The sequence below is a fragment of the Centruroides sculpturatus genome, unplaced genomic scaffold, assembly GCF_000671375.1.
Source record: "Centruroides sculpturatus isolate CEXI.00-Female unplaced genomic scaffold, Cexi_2.0 scaffold1075, whole genome shotgun sequence".
Classification (NCBI taxonomy): domain Eukaryota; kingdom Metazoa; phylum Arthropoda; class Arachnida; order Scorpiones; family Buthidae; genus Centruroides; species Centruroides sculpturatus.
This window is the reverse complement of record NW_019385215.1, coordinates 121,137-139,400: the sequence shown is the minus strand read 5'-3', so window position 1 is coordinate 139,400 and position 18,264 is coordinate 121,137. Positions and strand designations below refer to the sequence as shown.

Sequence of the window (18,264 nt, the reverse complement as noted above, 5' to 3'; positions counted from 1 at the left end):
GCGTGGAAGTGCATTTAATAAAATATTAGTTTGTTGGAAGACCAAAGTACTGTTACTCGTTATATATATTAATTTTTAGTTGTTTTTGCTTTATATTCAGATATTTCAAAAATTGTTATTCTTCAATTGTATTTAGAACAATATTTAACGGTTAAGATGTTCCAATAAAATTACAGCCTGAAGATGGCCTATTAAATGAGGTTGGAAATCTTTGCTAAATGAAAGTGTATCCCAGGATCCAAAAAGATGATTATACACTGATTTTGAAGTATTCTACTCAGATTGGAATAGTTTATTAAATTTCCTTTCTATTTACAAATGATTCCTCATTGTATTTAACAGCTGGAAATGCGTTGATTGCAATATGAGTCCAATCAAGGGATTTTTTTATTTATTGCAGGAAGTATTCCTCTTGCAATAAGTAAAGAAAAGCGTTTGGAGAGTCACGATGATCTCTGGAGACATAAACAAATCATTATCTAATCAGAGACCAGTTTGAGACTCGACACTGTCTCTCAGAGACGAGAGACGATGATCAAAATACGGCTCCTGAATTTATTACTAATCCTACGATCACATGCTAGTTGTGTCAAGTGCGTTGTCTTGGCCATTTATTTATTTAAATTCACTTCGAATAGAATACGTAGTCAACTTAAACAAATAATTGCTATTTTCTATTCTCTCAAATGTTTATTCACTCTTATTTACTAAACGTGTACGTATTTGGTTTTTTTAAATTTACATCCCGTACCCAATAAAACACGTGGCGATGTAAAAAAGTACGGAAGCAATTCGGATTCTATTTTTACTGAGAAAATTTAAGCAAAAGTAGTTGTGGAGATAATTATAAATAATAAATAAATTTTTAATATAAAATAGTTTTCGCAAGGTGTCCAGCATTTATCTAATCATGTGGTGCATGGTTTTCCATTGATATATTAACTGTTGTAACGCTACATTACGGGTTCTCAAACGAAACTAGACACGTCATAAACAAAATAACGTTTGTTTAAATTGAAAATATACAGTCAGATAAGAGCACAGTATGAGTCGGCAGAGACCTTTCGTCATAAAACCCGTAAACGTCATCTCCTATCCTCCCCGCTATGATGGGCATTCCAACCAAAATGCCAGCTTCTATTTAGCCCACTAGAGGCGCCCTAATATTCACAATAACTCTTAACAATACAATTTTGAGAATTGTTGAAACGAGTTGTTTATTCAAAGCGATTGTTGGCGGTTCAAAGTTTTTTGAAAGCGATTAAATTTTGAAAAAATGAGTGGAATAAGTAAGTTAAATTGTCTTATTTCGTGTTTAATTACATTAGTTGTTTCATGGCAAGTCCTTAAGTGAAATCAAAACAATGCTTCAATGCTAATTTTTGTGGCATAATTTTAGAGATTTCAGACTGCCTTTCGTGATGCTTATTTGTAAAAATTACTCTACTAAACAAATCCCCAATGGCTTTCAATCAATAATGATACATTAATTTTAATTGTTATAATTATTTTTACTTTTTTGATGTTATAAATAACAGAGGGAAAGTACGGTGTTCGATTTTTCCAACATTTTTACAATTTTGAAGTCGGAGGGACTGAGAAACATCGAAAACTGAAAAAATAATAATAATAAATAAATAAAATTGAATGTTTTTCTGTATGCCTGGAAGATAGTGTATGCGTATGGGGTACGATTTGATTCATTCAGTTCACAGCATAATAACCCGTGCTTTTTGTCGAAAATTTATCAATGCTTTCAGCGAGTTTTGTATACTACACTCATTGAAGCTTTTATATTTTAATGGATAAAGGGTGTGAGATATAGATGGGTTCCTGTGTCGTACGCCTTGAGCAATCGGACCTAATGAGGATTTTATTACGGTCAAAATTGAGCTTTTGCCATTTCATAATTATTAATAATATAAAACGATTCTTAAAGAAATATTTTAACAGACAGCAACTAACAGTTTTAAAAGAGGTTGCCGGTAAATGTATTCATAGTTTACTGTATCATTAATACAATAGGTGTGTTACGAAAATACATAACTTAATTGTGAAATGTTCGTTCACAGATTTCCAAAGAGAATCTTTTTGGGGTAATTTGCCTTTTCCTAACAATTCTTATTTTATGGATAATAATCAGGTGAGTGTATCAGAAAATTATAAATTATAACTTTTTACTTTCAACAAAAGTAAACTCAAATAGCGTGTCAAGAAAATTTCGTGTTAAGTGTACAGAAGGAAAGCATTGCTTGTTCTTTAAACTTTTGTATTAATTCATTTACATTGCTTCACTCCTCAAATATTTGAAAACAAAAATCATCACTACATTTTCAATTTGGAGAATATTTTATTAACTTAAAATAATTGTTGTCAGTTAAAGATTAAGTAAAAATTTTTAACAATATTGAAGTCTACGAGAACATTTTTAAATGTAAAGTTACAGTTATATTTAAAATAGTTTTTATTAATTTTGTGCTTAAATTTCAGTACATCAGTTATGGGTCAACTCCCAGAACGGTCAGAAATGTACCTTTCCTGAAAGAATTAATTATGGAGCACCTTATGGAGTGATAGTTTATGGGCCACCTCCTGAATTCACTGGAAGTGTGCTTCCTCCTAAGGTAATTTATTATATTTCGCCTCGTGAACTGATAGCATATAGGCCACCTGGAACGATAGGAAGTGCACCTCCGCCCGAAGGAACTAGTTATGGAGCACCTTATGACCTGATCGTTTTTGGGCCACCTCCAGGACTGATGAGAAGTGTGCGCTCTCCTAAGGTACTGTATTATGTTTCGCTTAATGGACTGTTTGCTTCGTAAGCAAACAGTCCATTAAGCGAAACATAATACAGTACCTTAGGAGAGTCACCCGCTGGAATGATCGGAAGTACACCTTGTCAAGTAATCGGTCATGGGCCGGAAGAGTTGGAGCAAGAGCTTCCTACTGGTAAATATTTTGCATATTGCAATAGAAATAGTTGGATATAAATCTCAAGCAAGTATATTAGTATTCACATAAACAGTCACGTAACTTCCGACAAGATCATTGACACAGAGGATAGATACTGTGTATTCTTGAAACCTATGCTATGGTCTTTATCACAGCAGAGCCAGAATCTGTATACAGTAATAAAATTGTTTCCATTGTCTCTCTGACAAAGGCTAGAAAAATTTACCCAAATAATTAAAAGTTTATTTTTAAAAATATAGTAAATCAAAGCAGTGTTTCATATTTGTAGGATCTTCGATCAATCTTCCTGTCTCTGGTTGCTAATATATCTATAATTTAGATTTTTGATTTTGTTACATATTTAATTAAGGAAGTAAAATGTCATAGAATTAATTTTTCAATTCGACCACCAAGAGACTATTTATACTCAATGTTATAATTTTTTTTAATATTTTAACATTAGTGGTCAGTGACCAATGTCATGTTGTAACCCTTGACACGCTAACAACATTTCCCGTCGTGGTTATACATAGTTATGCACCCTGCATAACTAAATAGAAATAATAAAACGTCATACATAAGATAAAGAATGTCTTCAATAGCAGCAAATTCTTTCAAATATTTGACTACTTATTTGCTAAATTTATTCATGGTTGTTTCGCAGTTTTTCATGTTATAGAAAACTAGGTTTTAATTTTGAACTTAATAATGATTAAACTACTAATTTAAGTGGTCGTTACAGACTGAAACACGGATCGCGTTTTTATTATTTAGAAATTTAAAATAAAGATATTTTATTTTGATTTTGAATTTTTATATTTTAGATTCGGAACGTGAAATTGAAGGAGCTGATGAAAGTAGTGTTCAAATGACACAAATGTCACCAATATCTCAGAATAATTTAGAAAGAGAAATTTTAAGCGAATCAGAAGGCGGAGGCAAATGTGTCCACAGAAACAAATTTTGAAATTTCTGATGAATTTTCTGTTGTAAGTTTAAAGTTAATTTAATTNTCAATACTTTACAAGTGGTATTACCCGACCGCACGTGGGTCCAATTGACAAGGTCGCGCCTCTTTTGTCCCCACTCCGCTAAAAGGTCACTACTTTACATCTCCCACCGACAAGGTTCAAACTGCGCTTTAACAAAAGCCTGTTTGACCTAAACATACACCATCACCACGCACCATAATTATCATTACACAAATCAGTTCTTACAATACATTTCCCCCTTTTTATAATACAAGGAGCAGATTACTATAGATATTATTGTATACTAACAAATTATTTACCGTTATAAGTTCTTAACATCTAGCACACACATATTTACATTACAATATTATCATTGACAAATTGTTCCATTAATCTATATTCAGAATCACTTTGTAGATATCACTTATATCTATCCGAAGGACTTAATACGAAATTTAATATGCCTTGTTCGTCTGATCTGGAGGTTCCGGATTGTTCCTGACTTCCAGCCTGGATAGGGCATCAGCATTAGTATGATTTTCCCCCTTCCTGTGCTCGATTTCCACATTATAATTTTGCAACGCCAATGCCCAACGTACCAATTTTGCACTATGAGGCGTGCTTAATGTCAGATACTTTAGAGGGTTGTGGTCGGTTATTACCTTAATGGCATATACCCAATAATGAAATTTTTTTAAAGCTCATACCACTGCAAATGCCTCCTTCTCTATCGTAGCCCAACGTAGTTCCGACCCGCGTAGCTTCCTGCTTGCGAAGGCTATCGGTCTCTCCTTGCCCTCGGGTGACATCTGGGCTAGACACGCGCCAACAGCATGTTCCAACGCATCCGTAAATAACACATATGGCCTTTCTGGGTCGGGTGCTTACAAAAATGGAACCTTCCCTAATCTCTCTTTAATCGCACAAAAGGCTTGGGTGGCCACGGGGTCCCAATTTATGACGTTGGGGGATTGGCGATTCAATAAATTGGTTAAGGGTGCCGTCACGTTGGCAAAACCTTCGATATAGTCTCGGTAATAGCCGCAGATCCCCAAGAAACTACGCATTTGCTTTTTTGTTTTTGGTAGTTCTAACCTGGTGATTGCCTCAATTCTATCAGGATCGGGGTTATGATGACCTGACCCAACGATATGCCCTAAGTATCTGATATGCAGTTGTGCAAATTGACACTTAGCGATATTCACGGTAAACCCATTGTCTTGTAACGCACCTAATACGCTTCTTATGTGTCTCAAGTGTTCGTGCCAATTATTGGAAAATATGGCAATGTCGTCAATATATGCCATCGCATAAGCCTTATGGGGGGCTAAAACTTCGTCCATGATACGTTGAAAAGTGGCAGATGCGTTCCTTAACCCGAATGGCATTACCTCCCAAGAAAATTGTCCCCTGTGCGTTATAAAGGCGGTCATGTGTCGACATCTAGGATCTAGAGGCACTTGCCAATATCCTCTACTTAAATCTAGTGAGGTTATATATCGGGACTGAGCAATCTGATAGATGAGTTCTGTCGGATGGGACATAGGATATCTATCCGCTATAGTGCCTGCGTTTAAATGTCTATAATCTACACAGAGCCGGATTCCCCCCTCTTTCTTTGCAACGCAAACAATCGGGTGAGCGAACTCCGAGGAACTACTTTTGATTAACCCAGCCTCGAGTAATTCATCGATTATCTGGTCCACTTTGGATTTTAAAGCCAGAGGTATCCTATACAGCATTAGGCGTTTTGGTTGCCATCCTTCCTTTAAGACAATCCTATGGCAACCGGCAGCTGTTCTCCCCGGTCTCGAATCGAATAGCCTCTGGTAGTCCTCTAGGACATTTCTTAATTCTATCCTTTCCCTCTTGGTTAACTGTGAACATGAATCTAGGTTTGCCCGTTTTCCTCCCGATGGGGATTCGATCTTTCCGGATGTCGTTGGGGCAGCCATAACTTTGCCAAAGTCGTCATCCCCTTCGAATATAACCCCGATGGAACGCATCTCGCGTACATACCGCTTCAGTTTATCGACATGCACCCATCTCTTCGCCTTGTTCTGCATTTTTACCTGGTAGCTCCCGTTGCGTACCTTTTCCTCTATGACGCCCGGACCCTCCCATCTGTCATCTGTTTTGCGGCTGCAGAGTGACTTTAAAACTAGGACAGCGTCTCCTACTGCAAATTCCTTTCGTCTCGCATGCCGGTTATAATGGCTTGTGTAGACCTGTTGTTGGGACGCTGCGCTTTTATTAGCATAATTATGTACTACCTTAATCCTTTCGGTTAATTTATCTAAATATTCCTTGATGTTGGTGTTTAGACTATCGGGAGGACTAACATTGCCTGCCCATATGCCCCTCAGGACAGATAAAGGACCCATCAGAGCTCTGCCATATAACAATTCGAACGGGGATATACCAGTGGTCTCGCTCGGCACCTCTCGATACACCCATAACAAAAAGGGAACTATCCTGTCCCAATCCCTTTTGTTCTCTTGTATCATGTGTGCTAACATATTTTTGAACGTTTTGTTCCATCGCTCAACAGCGATGGAACAAAATGTTCCATCGCTGTTGAGGATGATCGGGAGTAGAAGATCGGATAGACACGCCCATACGTCTGAGCATTTCCTGGGTGAGTTGTGCCGTGAAGTTAGTGCCCTGGTCACAACACACCAAGTCGGGGAATCCAGTTTGGGAAAATACCTGTAATAATGCGTTACATGTTGTCTTGGCTGCAAAGAACGAATGCATTCTACTTCCGGCCACCTCGTGCATAAATCTATGAGGCAAAGGGCATACTTGTGTCCTCTAGCAGACGGTGGGTCGATCGGACCAATTACGTCCAGATTCACCACCTGAAACGCTCTATCCGGCCTAGTGAGGGGACTAATTGGTGTACGATCATTCTTCTGATAGGGAGCGCGTACCTGGCATCTATGGCAAGCTTGGTAATATCTCTTCACATCTGTCGCCAAACTCGGCCAGAAGAATGCCTCTCTGATTCTGTTAGTGGTCTTGCGACTTCCTAAATGTCCTCCCCAAGGGGACTGATGGGCCAACTTTAGTACCTGCACCCTACGTTCCAGTGGTAGAACTACCTGCTTTATTCTCCTCCCATACCACTGATCCATATGATACAAAAGACCACCGTCTATGGTGTACCCGTTCTTTCCTTGTTTGGCTAAATCCCAACTATCCTTGAGGGTCTCATCCCTAACCTGCGCCTCATGGAGTGATCGTTTGCTTTTGTCGCTTACGTCTGAACTCTCGATACTGTCTTCACCGTCAGCCATCGGGCTTGCATCGCGCTCTATAGTGATCTCATTCACGACCGACTGTAACCGTTCATTCGTCTCAGCCCGCTTAGCCTCCTCCAAAGAGCAATAATCGGCTGTGGAAATTAATGCATCCGTGGTACCATTAAGCTCATCAGTTAGGGCGCAAGTTATTAGAACTGGGGTGTAATCTGCTTCCTTTCTGTCCGGCCGTCTTTCCAAACTGACAGGAATGGTAACCAAGGCCGCAGTTACCTGTTGTCCGAACGCACCGATCAGTCTTATCTTTCCCGCAGCACGAGACATGTGATCGGGTATCAGAGCCTTCCTGATTACCGTTATTTCTGCTCCTGTATCCACTATCGCAGAAAACTGCCGATCCTGACAAGCAAGCTCAACGTTTCTGCTAGCGCTAGCAGGTATGTTCCCACTGATTGTGTCCTCATCAATGTTCACTCTGGCGATTAGCTGGTTGCTGGGTCTTACAATTTCGTCTACTTTAACTTCTCGTGTTGCCTTGGATTTCGATTTTTCTTCCTTAGTATGCCTCCGAGGGCAATTTCTGCTAAAATGTCCCAGTAAGCCACATGTGAAACATTTGATCTTAGACTCCCTCTCTTCTCTATTGTTCGCGGTCGCCTCTACCGGTTTCTCGGCGGTCCTCGCTTCCCTATACCAGTCGTGGCACGGTACTTTTCTACCTCTCTCAGATTTACATCTAAAATCTCCCTTTCCTACAGCCTCCACGTGCTTCCCAGCGTATCTGGCTATCTCTTCCGGTGGGAACCAACCCTTACCCTCTTGCAATAAAACGTAACACCTAGTGTCGGCATCTAGCTTAGTCTTAAGATGATCCGAAACAACTAACTTCAATCTTTCGAAGGAATCTACGCCTCTACTATTCAAATAATACCGATAAAGGTCTTCCATCCTAGCCGCGAATTGGGGCCACGTTTCCCTACTTCCCTTTTCGGAGGAAGTGAACTCCTTAAGATACTCTGCAGCAGACAACTTTAATTCGTCCAGCACGAATTGTTTTAAAGTTTCGTAGTCTCTGATTTCATTTGCCGTGAGTCTACTTAAAGCTGTTTTGCATTTCTCGGATAATACCGTTAAAACTAACTGTCCCTGAAGCTCTTCTGGTACGTTGTATGTTTGTAATACAACTTCCACAGCACGGAACCATGAAGGTACTTCTGCCTCCTTGTCCGACATTTTGGGTAGAGCCCATCTGATTTTCCTCGCTAGACTATCCAAGTTACCCCCCAGCTCACAGTTACTACTAGCCCTAGAGTCATTTCGTAACCGATCTCTTTCTAAATCTATTTCGCTTTTTCTAATTTCCATTTCAATTTCACTTTTTCTAACGTCCATTTCCTTGTTTTTAGATTCTATTTCAGCTAGCCTAATTTGTAGGCATAATTTCTCTACATCGTCTGACTCTATCTGTCCCTCTATTTTATTCCAGTTATCCATGACCTCGACCTCTAAGATTTCCCTTTCCGACTCTGTATCCATTTCCTGAGATTGACTAAAACCAGTCCTACCTCCCAGATCCTCGGAACACGACATCCCCTTTTTTGACCCTTGAGTCCTTCTGCGTCCCGGCATTCTGAATATGAATAATTAAGAACAACTTACCAATAGCTGTGTTCCGCCTCGATTTCCGGCTGCTCTTCCTTTCGTAAGTGTCCTGCGCTGTTTTCTTTCTTCTTAAGTCCTTGAATGTGGGCTCAGTACTTCCCTGTCTTCTTGCGGGAATCTCCTGAAGAGTTGCAAGACTATCCTGCTGACTGCGCCAGTGAAGATCTTATTGCCGTTCCTTCCCAACTCCGTTTCGTTGAGTTGTTTTCTTGTGTTTCACGACTCGATGTAATGAATCAGGTTCGTTGGAAAGCACACCTCCACACTTAAATTGAATATATTTACAGTTTATTTACAGTAGTAGAAAGTACAAGTTAGAAAATATAGTATACAGTCGACCCCCCCTATAATTACGGTCCCTATAATTACGATTCCTATAAAACTACAAAAAAATATACATATTTTGGAACTGTTGAGTCGGATTAGTGTAGAATCGATTAATTTTATGGAAGAAAATCTTTCAAACAGCCGTAGTCTGTAAACTTAACACGTGTCGGGCTGTGATTGGAACAACTTGTAAGAAATCGGATTCCTAATAAATTGGAACGTATCTATATCTTATAGGGGGGGTCGACTGTATGTACAAGATGACCATGCGTGGTGAATTCATGTGCTAGGTTGGCATCTGGGAACTAATAATCTTTGGAGAGACCTCAGTCAGCTTGTGGAGTCGGCTCAACTGCACGGTCGGTCCGGTCTCAGCACTAACCCGTCTCTGAGAAGATCAACAGAGGAGAACACTCTCTCTTTATGCTCAGCGGGCTTCCCAAGTGCCTGAGACAACGGTGTATCAGTCTCTTGCCCTTCTCTCCTTGACTCTCGTTCGCCCCGCAATTTAAGGGATTTTGGAACGGGAACTTTCGACCAATCACAACCCTTTTTTATGCCCGAACAGCTTACACATGGGTCCGCTGTCATCCGACGAGAGTGAAGCTTACACAAACGTCGGCCACTTGTTTACGTTCGTTTGCTTACCATTACCGTCTGACTGCAGGTGGGTCCAATTAACAAAGCCGGCGCTTCCTTTGTTTACACTTGTTTACAAGTCAATACTTTACAAGTGGTATTACCCGACCGCACGTGGGTCCAATTGACAAGGTCGCACCTCTTTTGTCCCCACTCCGCTGAAAGGTCACTACTTTACACACTGTTTATGAGATCTTGTGTTGATGGCAACAAAAACTTCTTCTTAGTAGGCGGCTATGGCGGCATCCACATAACGTGCAGGTTGGAATGCATTTGCCGGGATGATGTACGGTAGCATGTTAAACTTATGTTAAACTGAAAAAATCAATGTTTCCGAGGTTCTACGTACGCATAGATCCAAGAAAGTTATAGCCACACTACTTTCTTTTTCCCACGTAAAATTGATGGAGGGATATACATTAGAGACATGCTGCATGAAGGTGCAAAAGGCTTTCAGTTTTAACTACTAATTAATGTTACTTGGCGTGAATAGCATACTAGCCTATATTGAGAGTTTTTATGCCGAATAGCAAGATACAGACCGGTAAAAGTATGTTACTATACAGAAGAAAAAAAAATTCCCAATTACGTGCACAATAGAGGATGCAGGTTCCCAGTGGAGTATTCTAGTGTAAAGTGGTTATGTGCAATCTATATGTTCAGTGATCATAGAGCAAAAGAATAATCAAATATAAAGTGCCATAAATGTGGCAAAGTCGAACATAAAAGAAAATTTAGAAGGGAAATTGAAGTTCATGGAAATAATGATAGATTGACAGAAAAATTAGGAAGAAAAAGTAACAGCAGTAAGAAAGAAAAATTTGATATAAACAAAAAATGTTGGACTACAACCATTTCTAAACGATTAAATTTTTTCTCTAAATTTGCATAATTAACAGTAACAAAGATGGGCTGAAATTGAAAGTAGAACACAAAAGCTTGCTACAACTGCATATTTTAGATATAAATGTAGAGTTTAAAAATGTAAGGATAAACACAAGTGTATACATCAATCCAACACACAGCTCATTATACATCCCTTACAATTCGAATGATTTTTATATACCAGGTTGCGGCATTCCAGGCACTTATCAAAAGAGCTTTTTTATATTGAGAGAATATAATAGACAGAGTGAACGAGCTGAACAGAATTAAACAAACAGCCACCACACTAGGATATGAAACTAACTAGATAGAAGGTCTGATTAGACGGTTTGAGGATACAAATCTAAAAAAACAAGTGGAATCATGAAGTTTATTTTAACAGAGGTATAACTAACATCACGAAATAAATCGTAAAACATAAAGGGTCCAATATGATTATAAAAAAGCCACAACTATGTATCGAAGATTAAGAAACGATAAGAATAAACTAGAAACAAAAGAAATGGCAGGTGTGTACAGGATACGATATGAAAAAATGCAGTTGCGAATAGACAAGGATTACTTCGGTGTCACTACAAAAAAACTTGAAACTTTGATTCAAAGAACATCAATGTAACGTAAGAATGGCATCTGATAACACGGTACTCTCCTGAATGGCGCAGACTGAGGGCTTGGTGATAAAATGAAAAGAGACTAACATTATTTAGTATTTACACCAGTGGTACGCAGTCAATGGAAGCTGTGGAAGCGACGTTCCCTTTGTATTCTCTAATATATAGTATTTTTAGTACGCATGAAACCGTGCCGGCAATTGATTTGCAACTTGAACACCAACTATATAGTGGTTCACTTCAACACATGGCAACTTTAATCATTAATTTTTCTTTACTTACTAAATAATTCAAGTCGCAAATTATAGTACTTTATTATAACCACATAATCTATTTTATTACAAATTTCTATGCATGTGAAAGACAATGATAAGTTTGCTATTGTATATTTGAATATAAATTCGTATACACATATTCCCAATGAAAGCGCTGTATTGTCGAACACGAGACAGGTTCTACAGACAAAATATTTGAATTGTGTAAAGCAGCCAGATTATTTTACTCATTCGCGCATTACAGAGCACCTGATTTATGTGGTTTAGCTCGTGGATGCTACATACTAAAATTTTGTATAATGCTTCCAGTGATTAGGTTACTTTATAATTTTTATGGAAACACATCATCCCTCTCATCAAATATCATCGCACGCCACTCTCCCACATTAACACAGAATGCTGAAAAACTTGAAATATACAAAAGCATGTTGAAAGGTTAAAGCAATTGCAATTAAAGCAAAAAATGCGGACGGTTTACCAGCGGCGTGGAAGTGCATTTAATAAAATATTAGTTTGTTGGAAGACCAAAGTACTGTTACTCGTTATATATATTAATTTTTAGTTGTTTTTGCTTTATATTCAGATATTTCAAAAATTGTTATTCTTCAATTGTATTTAGAACAATATTTAACGGTTAAGATGTTCCAATAAAATTACAGCCTGAAGATGGCCTATTAAATGAGGTTGGAAATCTTTGCTAAATGAAAGTGTATCCCAGGATCCAAAAAGATGATTATACACTGATTTTGAAGTATTCTACTCAGATTGGAATAGTTTATTAAATTTCCTTTCTATTTACAAATGATTCCTCATTGTATTTAACAGCTGGAAATGCGTTGATTGCAATATGAGTCCAATCAAGGGATTTTTTTATTTATTGCAGGAAGTATTCCTCTTGCAATAAGTAAAGAAAAGCGTTTGGAGAGTCACGATGATCTCTGGAGACATAAACAAATCATTATCTAATCAGAGACCAGTTTGAGACTCGACACTGTCTCTCAGAGACGAGAGACGATGATCAAAATACGGCTCCTGAATTTATTACTAATCCTACGATCACATGCTAGTTGTGTCAAGTGCGTTGTCTTGGCCATTTATTTATTTAAATTCACTTCGAATAGAATACGTAGTCAACTTAAACAAATAATTGCTATTTTCTATTCTCTCAAATGTTTATTCACTCTTATTTACTAAACGTGTACGTATTTGGTTTTTTTAAATTTACATCCCGTACCCAATAAAACACGTGGCGATGTAAAAAAGTACGGAAGCAATTCGGATTCTATTTTTACTGAGAAAATTTAAGCAAAAGTAGTTGTGGAGATAATTATAAATAATAAATAAATTTTTAATATAAAATAGTTTTCGCAAGGTGTCCAGCATTTATCTAATCATGTGGTGCATGGTTTTCCATTGATATATTAACTGTTGTAACGCTACATTACGGGTTCTCAAACGAAACTAGACACGTCATAAACAAAATAACGTTTGTTTAAATTGAAAATATACAGTCAGATAAGAGCACAGTATGAGTCGGCAGAGACCTTTCGTCATAAAACCCGTAAACGTCATCTCCTATCCTCCCCGCTATGATGGGCATTCCAACCAAAATGCCAGCTTCTATTTAGCCCACTAGAGGCGCCCTAATATTCACAATAACTCTTAACAATACAATTTTGAGAATTGTTGAAACGAGTTGTTTATTCAAAGCGATTGTTGGCGGTTCAAAGTTTTTTGAAAGCGATTAAATTTTGAAAAAATGAGTGGAATAAGTAAGTTAAATTGTCTTATTTCGTGTTTAATTACATTAGTTGTTTCATGGCAAGTCCTTAAGTGAAATCAAAACAATGCTTCAATGCTAATTTTTGTGGCATAATTTTAGAGATTTCAGACTGCCTTTCGTGATGCTTATTTGTAAAAATTACTCTACTAAACAAATCCCCAATGGCTTTCAATCAATAATGATACATTAATTTTAATTGTTATAATTATTTTTACTTTTTTGATGTTATAAATAACAGAGGGAAAGTACGGTGTTCGATTTTTCCAACATTTTTACAATTTTGAAGTCGGAGGGACTGAGAAACATCGAAAACTGAAAAAATAATAATAATAAATAAATAAAATTGAATGTTTTTCTGTATGCCTGGAAGATAGTGTATGCGTATGGGGTACGATTTGATTCATTCAGTTCACAGCATAATAACCCGTGCTTTTTGTCGAAAATTTATCAATGCTTTCAGCGAGTTTTGTATACTACACTCATTGAAGCTTTTATATTTTAATGGATAAAGGGTGTGAGATATAGATGGGTTCCTGTGTCGTACGCCTTGAGCAATCGGACCTAATGAGGATTTTATTACGGTCAAAATTGAGCTTTTGCCATTTCATAATTATTAATAATATAAAACGATTCTTAAAGAAATATTTTAACAGACGGCAACTGACAGTTTTAAAAGAGGTTGCCGGTAAATGTATTCGTAGTTTACTGTATCATTAATACAATAGGTGTGTTACGAAAATACATAACTTAATTGTGAAATGTTCGTTCACAGATTTCCAAAGAGAATCTTTTTGGGGTAATTTGCCTTTTCCTAACAATTCTTATTTTATGGATAATAATCAGGTGAGTGTATCAGAAAATTATAAATTATATCTTTTTACTTTCATCAAAAGAAAACTCAAATAGCATGTCAAGAAAATTTCGTGTTAATTGTACAGAAGGAAAGCATTGCTTTTTCTTTAAACTTTTGTATTAATTCATTTACATTGCTTCACTCCTCAATTATTTGAAAACAAAAATCATCACTACTTTTGTAATTTGGAGAATATTTTATTCACTTAAAATAATTGTTGTCAGTTAAAGATTAAGTTAAAATTTTTAACAATATTGAAGTCTACAAGAACATTTTTAAATTTAAAGTTTAAAGTTATAATTAAAATAGTTTTTATTAATTTTGTGCTTAAATTTCAGTACATCGGTTATGGGTCAACTCCCAGAATGGTCAGAAATGTACGTTTTCCTGAAAGAATTAGGTATTTAGAACCTTATGGAGTGATAGTTTATGGGCCACCTCCTGAATTCACTGGAAGTGTGCTTTCTCCTAAGGTAATTTATTATATTTCGCCTCGTGAACAGATAGCATATAGGCCACCTGGAATGATAGGAAGTGCGCCTCTGCCTGAAGGAACTAGTTATGGAGCGCCTTATCGCCTGATCGTTTTTGGGCCACCTCCAGGATTGAAGAGAAGTGTGCGCTTTCCTAATATACTGTATTATGTTTCGCTTAATGGACTGTTTGCTTACGAGCCACCCGCTGGAATGATCGGAAGTACACCTTGTCAAGTAATCGGTCATGGGCTGTCATCCAAAATAGCTGTGGCTGAGGAAGAATCGGAGCAAGAGCTTCCTACTGGTAAATATTTTGCATATTGCAATAGAAATAGATGGATATAAATCTCAAGCAAGTATATTAGTATTTACATAAACAGTCACATAACATCCGACAAGATCATTGACACAGAGGATAGATACACTGTGTATTCTTGAAACCTATGCTAGGGTCTTTATCACAGCAGAGCCAGAATCTGTATACAGTAATAAAATTGTTTCCATTGTCTCTCTGACAAAGGCTAGAAAAATTTACCCAAATAATTAAAAGTTTATTTTTAAAAATATAGTAAATCAAAGCAGTGTTTCATATTTGTAGGATCTTCGATCAATCTTCCTGTCTCTGGTTGCTAATATATCTATAATTTAGATTTTTGATTTTGTTACATATTTAATTAAGGAAGTAAAATGTCATAGAATTAATTTTTCAATTCGACCACCAAGAGACTATTTATACTCAATGTTATAATTTTTTTTAATATTTTAACATTAGTGGTCAGTGACCAATGTCATGTTGTAACCCTTGACACGCTAACAACATTTCCCGTCGTGGTTATACATAGTTATGCACCCTGCATAACTAAATAGAAATAATAAAACGTCATACATAAGATAAAGAATGTCTTCAATAGCAGCAAATTCTTTCAAATATTTGACTACTTATTTGCTAAATTTATTCATGGTTGTTTCGCAGTTTTTCATGTTATAGAAAACTAGGTTTTAATTTTGAACTTAATAATGATTAAACTACTAATTTAAGTGGTCGTTACAGACTGAAACACGGATCGCGTTTTTATTATTTAGAAATTTAAAATAAAGATATTTTATTTTCATTGTGAATTTTCATATTTTACTTTCTAAATTTGAAATTGAAGAAAATGATAAAAGTAAAGTTCCTAAAATTCAAATGACACAAATGTCTCCAATTTCTAAAAAGAATTTAGAAATTGTAAACGAATCAGAAGGCATAGAAAATGTACCCACAGAAGCATATTTTGAAATTTCTGATGAATTTTCTGTTGTAAGTTTAAAGTTAATTTAATTATTTTTCAATATTTTTGTCATTTGAAAGTTTGAATGTTGTATTTATTAGGTTGACAAACCAAAAATATACAACATTGTTATATTAATACCAAAATACACATATGTATTTATTTATTTAGCACAGTGCTGAACAAATAAAGCAAATAAGAAGACAAAATTTTAAATTTAGCAAAAAAGACATAGATATTTTATTAAAATTTACTTCATATCATTTTTTTATGAAGTTGTTTCTTCTTTACTTTTTAAAATTGATATGTTTATTCTTCACAGAATATTTTTAGTAATTATTGCTTATATTAATGAAACTACGTTTACGAATAATTATTACATTTGATCTGGGGATAGAATATTAACATGTTTTCATTCCAAGTCATAAATTAGAAAGACAATATTGATTTTGCAATTAAATAATTAAAAATATACTCTCTTTGAAGGATTTAAATAATTAATTTTACGTCATATCTCAGATGTGAATGAAAATAGCCACAATTAAAATTATTTTTTGAAAAGTTATAATGCAAAACAACTTTCTAGTGCTTATAAATGTGTGAAGATTGAAGATATTTCAACAGGCAGGCAAACAATGGCAACAACCAAAATATAACGTGACATTGTTACAATGCAGAGCAGCAATTCTTTTGTCAGTTTTTTTTATTCAAAAAAAATCACACAACTTTCGGTCTAGCCCGGAGACCATATATAGTTAATCAACACTACGACTCCCTAAGGTTCTCTTAGGGTGGTCTGGTGTTCATCTATCTAACTTTGTTCCCGAAATTGGCAAAAAACAGTGAAACAGCCAGACCAATGACTAAGCAAATGTATAGTTACAGTTTCAAGATCGTAGTCCAGTAAATATACACCTGCGGTTCAAAAGTAGGTTTATGTTATTATGGAAAAACATACAGCGAGAAAATAGGAAGAAACAACATTTATTATTATGTACAAATTAAATCACAAATAAGTAATATGAACTAATAAAAGATTATAAGAGTAATAATAACGAACACCAAACATTTGTATTTTTCATATTCCAAACTGTATACCTACTAGTGCACACCCTCCATATTATCGTCAGTAAAGATTTAATGTTTTCATAATTACTCCACGATAATGTAGAATAAAGGACAATTTGAGCAATATTTTTCGTATTGCCAATTACAATCACTTTTTGCAGCTGCCTGTCATTGCTTTATTAAATTTGTTCAGCAATTACTGAAAATGTAATTGTTGAATATTATGAATCAAATTCAATATTTAATTTAATAAATATATTGAAATATTTTTTCAGAATTCAGATGATGAATCCGGCTCTCACATCGATTCATCAGAAAGTGATGAAATTGAATCAAAATGTATTTCAACCGATTCTATTAAACCAGATGGCAAAATCATGATCGATAATGATGATGGGCATGGTAGGATAAGTTATTGCTTTTATTTTTATAACACAACGTATTTCAATTTCTTTTATAATTTAACAGTAAGAAAAGTCTTAAAATCAGCTGTATAAAAATGTTAACATAAAATTAGATAATGAATGTATCTTGCATTGTTAATAGAATTAGAATGTAAGAATACTTTAGAATTTATTTTACTTAAGCAGAAGTTTCTTTGTTGAATGAAAAATATTCTAATTTTTGTTGTATCTGTTTAATTAAAATTCAAATTTTGTCACTCATTGTATCACCCCCTTCTTAAATTGCTGATTAGTATTCGAAATCTTGTGTTCACTTTGTACGGATAATGTAACCGCATGTTTGAGAAGCGTGATGATTTTTGTATAATTTATACTTAATGGCTGCATTATATTTTTTACAAAGAGAAAAGTGCAACACACANTCCAATTTTCAAGCCGAGTTATTGGCCATAGACAAAGCTGTTGAATGGTGTATAAAACATGAACAGAAAGAAGGTGTCTGTATTAATACAGATAGTCTTCAGGCCCTTACTAACCGTAAATGTAAACAACAGCAGGTCTTTAGTATTCAGACAAAACTCAGAGAACATGGTCTAATAGAGAAGTTTTATTTTAAATGGGTCAGAGCTAGGGAATTCGATCCTGGTCCTTATTTCTAATCCCGGGATTTCGGGATTATACTTATTTGATCCCGGGATTGAATAAGTATAATCGGTATTGAGGGTTAATAAAAAATAAGAAAATCTTACAGAAATCAAAAATCAAAATTTAGACAAAAATCAACGTATTTTACGATATACACTTAGTTAATTTAATCACTC

At 35.7% G+C, this 18,264-nt stretch overlaps 1 protein-coding gene and 1 pseudogene across 1 annotated transcript; both read right to left on the bottom strand.

Moving 5' to 3' along the window:
• Positions 1–3,981: 3,981 nt before the first annotated feature.
• Positions 3,982–7,288, bottom strand: LOC111636262 (annotated as a pseudogene).
• Positions 7,289–7,295: 7 nt separating this feature from the next.
• Positions 7,296–8,818, bottom strand: LOC111636261. The gene is made up of 2 exons (XM_023381469.1): positions 7,351–8,818; positions 7,296–7,303 (listed from the first exon to the last, which is right to left on the bottom strand). The coding sequence occupies exons 1-2, from the start codon at positions 8,816–8,818 to the stop codon at positions 7,296–7,298; spliced, it is 1,476 nt and encodes a 491-aa protein (XP_023237237.1).
• Between the last annotated feature and the right edge of the window lie 9,446 nt (positions 8,819–18,264).

What these genes read in the sequence shown, in the direction of transcription:
- LOC111636261 (XM_023381469.1), bottom strand. Translation starts at nt 8,818, where the DNA reads ATGCCGGGACGCAGAAGGACTCAAGGGTCAAAAAAGGGGATGTCGTGT.